The sequence below is a fragment of the Rutidosis leptorrhynchoides genome, chromosome 2 (assembly GCF_046630445.1).
Source record: "Rutidosis leptorrhynchoides isolate AG116_Rl617_1_P2 chromosome 2, CSIRO_AGI_Rlap_v1, whole genome shotgun sequence".
NCBI lineage: Eukaryota > Viridiplantae > Streptophyta > Magnoliopsida > Asterales > Asteraceae > Rutidosis > Rutidosis leptorrhynchoides.
The window spans coordinates 669741602-669744976 of NC_092334.1; the positions used below are offsets into that span (position 1 = coordinate 669741602).

General features: G+C 29.3%; 1 protein-coding gene across 1 annotated transcript; it reads right to left on the reverse strand.

The window, feature by feature from the left end:
• Positions 1-423: 423 nt before the first annotated feature.
• LOC139890253 (26S proteasome regulatory subunit 10B homolog A-like) lies at positions 424-2562 on the reverse strand. The gene is made up of 9 exons (XM_071873146.1): positions 2533-2562; positions 1981-2142; positions 1790-1876; positions 1621-1707; positions 1492-1511; positions 1113-1242; positions 996-1015; positions 864-932; positions 424-517 (listed from the first exon to the last, which is right to left on the reverse strand). Exons 1-9 carry the CDS (start codon positions 2560-2562, stop codon positions 424-426), a joined length of 699 nt encoding a protein of 232 aa, XP_071729247.1.
• Positions 2563-3375: the final 813 nt, after the last annotated feature.

Consider the following 3375-nt stretch of genomic DNA (forward strand, 5'->3'; position numbering starts at 1 on the left):
AATAGAATGAATGATGATAACAAACAGTATGAATGATAATAAAAAACAGTATGAATGGTAATAATGAGGTAATGAATGATAATAATTGAGATGCTGAATTATGAAAACGATGGTATGAATATAAAAATATGGTATGAATGATAAAAAAAAAGCACGTAACAAGATATAAAAAAAAGAGTTGCAAATTTTCTGATAGACTAAACACACAAAAATTATTGATAAAAAACAATAAAATAAAAGGTTGAACATGATGAATGATAAAAGGTATCAATGGATGATAAAAAAACACCCGAAATTAAAAAACTTGGAAATGTATTAGCAGAACAAGTACAAATTATTCTTACACAGTATTAAAAAAAATGAAAAAAAACATTACAAACAGTACGGTCTTAAAAAAACTGGAAAAATTTAAACATGAAAAAATTATTCCGAATCAGAATGTTCTTCTTCGAAATCCGCATCTTCATTCTCATCCTCACTTTCATCTTCTAATTCAAAATCGACAACTTTTTTTTTTCTTGCCATGAAGCAAAGACAGTAACAATAACAACAAATAAGTACATAAAAAGTGATTAAAAAGGTAAAAAAACAACAAAAGTTGAAAGTTCATATAATCAATCATAGTAATTTAACAAAAATTTTACCATTCATACTCATATTTTTATCATTCATACTAAAAATTTAGCATTCATTCTGAATTTTTACCATTCTTACTCATTTTTTTTTTTATCATTCATTCTGAAATTTTTAGCATTCATTCTGTTTTTTTTTTAATCATACATCACCTTCTTTTTACCATTCATAAAATTTCTTTTATCATTCATGCTATTTTTTATTTTTTTTGCTGCATCTTCATATAGAACCCTTGAAGTTGTTTCTTTGCTGCAACTTCATATAGAACCACTTTACTTGAATTCCTACCACTAGCTTCACTGTTTTATAGAAAATTAACGAATATTAGTAACTAAATTGTGATGTCGATATTAACTGATTACATAATCAGTTTTGAAATTACCTGCAGGAAAAAATGTGTGCAAGCAAACGCTCCAGATACTTATACGATTGGATAAATTACTTATGAATAAATGAGAAAACGGAAAAATTGGAAAAACCTTGACACCGGCTACTGCTTCTTGGTGTTCGATGATTGAGTTTATGTCATATAAAGGTCTAGCAAACCATGCTTTAAGCAATCTCTTCCCATATGCTGTCACGCAACGGTTTAATTGGTCATACAATGTCCTGCATGGATGAATACATCAATTAGGAGGATTAACTCTTTAACCAACTAGCAAATATAAAGGTGGCAAGTTAGGCTGATTGGGTAGTGGGCAATGGGTGAAAACAGGTTTGAATTCACAAAGGATACAATGATGATTATATGGGTTTATGCATTCATAATACACCTTGGGTGACTTTGACCCGCTCACTCATTATATCATTTCCATTTAAGCTAAACTATTACTCCATTATACTTGTACAGCTTTAGACCTGATATACATAGAGCATAACTGAATCGACCAGTTTATACATAAATCGGTCAAGCAAAGAGAAATTGAAAGAACTGTAGGGCTGCACATGTCAAGTAATAATAGCGATATATAAGGGTAGAAGAAATACTTGGAGATCACGTGCATAATTGAACATTTCCCTGATCAATCTTGCACTCTCTCCTATGACCTTATCAATAATCGCACTTGACACGACCTACAAACAATTACCAACACATTAAAAACAAAATACTCATCAATATCCATATCATAAAAATACAAATTTGTAATAAGATTACCTTAAAGAAATTAGCATCTATGTTGCTAGCAATTGCTCTAGCTAGTAACGTCTTTCGAGTACCAGGAGGTCCATAAAGAAGAACAGCCTAAAAAAACATCACTTCCATTAAATTTCGTACAACTCTAAACTAAAATTAACATATTTAAAAAATCTTCTATATCCATATATTTGAAAATCATCAATACGTACCTTAAGAGGTTTGATACCAACCCATAAAAAGAGCCCAGAATTCATCAGAGGCAATTCAATAGATTCCCTAAGTTCCCGAATCTGATCTGATAACCCTCCAACTGCAGAATAATTAACATTACCAGGATCTTCATGAAGCATATTATAAACAACTAGATCAACCTGCAACGATATTGTGTATACGTTAGTCTAAATAAGTAAACAAATAATTAATAGCCAAAAGAACTTGATGAAAAAAAATTATATAGTTTTCTTACCAACTAGCAAACTATCAACACATCTTGCTCCTCCTGTGATAAAATAGCAGCAGAGAATGATCTAAAAGATGAACTTCACCAATTTGAATTCGCAAAGGAAACCATTTGAGTGTGTGATTCCAACACGAAATTTGCTCTAAATCGTTCCAGGAACACTTTCCGATCATCACTTTGATCGGAAACATAACGAAACTCTCGAATCAATTAGTTGACTGAAAGTGAGCAAAGTTTGACTTGGAATCTGCAATTTCCATGATGTTCTTCAATCTGAATCGATGAATCACGAAGTACAAACAAGTGATAATGAATCCAAATCTATGCTCATTTCATCCCGAGATTGTCTAAATCGTTCTATACTCCTCGATTTGTGAAGTTTTTGAATGAAACATGAACTCGAGATCAAACTCTTCAAATTTGTTGATGTAAATCGAAATTGACGATGAACGTAGTTTAGGATTAGTGTTAAGATCATGAATGTAACATCAATTTATTGTAGGAATCAACTTTTGAAAGTATGAATTTTGATAAATAATGATGATAAGCGTGATGATATTGTATGAACCCTAATTGATCCTGAAAAAAGCTATGGAAAAATAAATTATGAAAATGACCAAAATACCCTTCCGTATTTTTTAGTATAAAATTAGAATTTCTAAAATGTGAGGCTCATATTCACTTATTCAGTTTATACCCCATTTAGTGCTTAGTTATGGATTGATCCAATATATATATATATATATATATATATATATATATATATATATATATATATATATATATATATATATATATATATATATATATATATATATATATATATTCATTTGAAAAAATCCAATTGATAAATCTAATTAGTTACTGTTCATAACTTGCTTGAATATTTTAACTTCTCAATATGTTTTCAAGTTTTCCCTTTTTTTCAACTCGCAATGGGCATGTTGCCTACTAGTCATGAGTTCTAGACTTGACAATGGTTTTTTTTCTTCTTTTTATTAAATTAAGGTGCATTTCACGATTTTTTAAAGGCAATATATATATATATATATATATATATATATATATATATATATATATATATATACACACACACACACACACACACACACACACATAATAAACTAGTTAAATGACCCGTAGA

Coding starts and splice junctions, on each gene's coding strand:
- LOC139890253 (XM_071873146.1), bottom strand. CDS start 2,562: ATGAGCATAGATTTGGATTCATTATCACTT. Junction 1,877..1,980: donor TTGGTATCAAACCTCTTAAG/GTACGTATTGAT, acceptor ATGTTTTTTTAG/GCTGTTCTTCTTTATGGACC. Junction 518..863: donor GCAAAGAAACAACTTCAAGG/GTTCTATATGAA, acceptor CTTCATGGCAAG/AAAAAAAAAAGTTGTCGATT.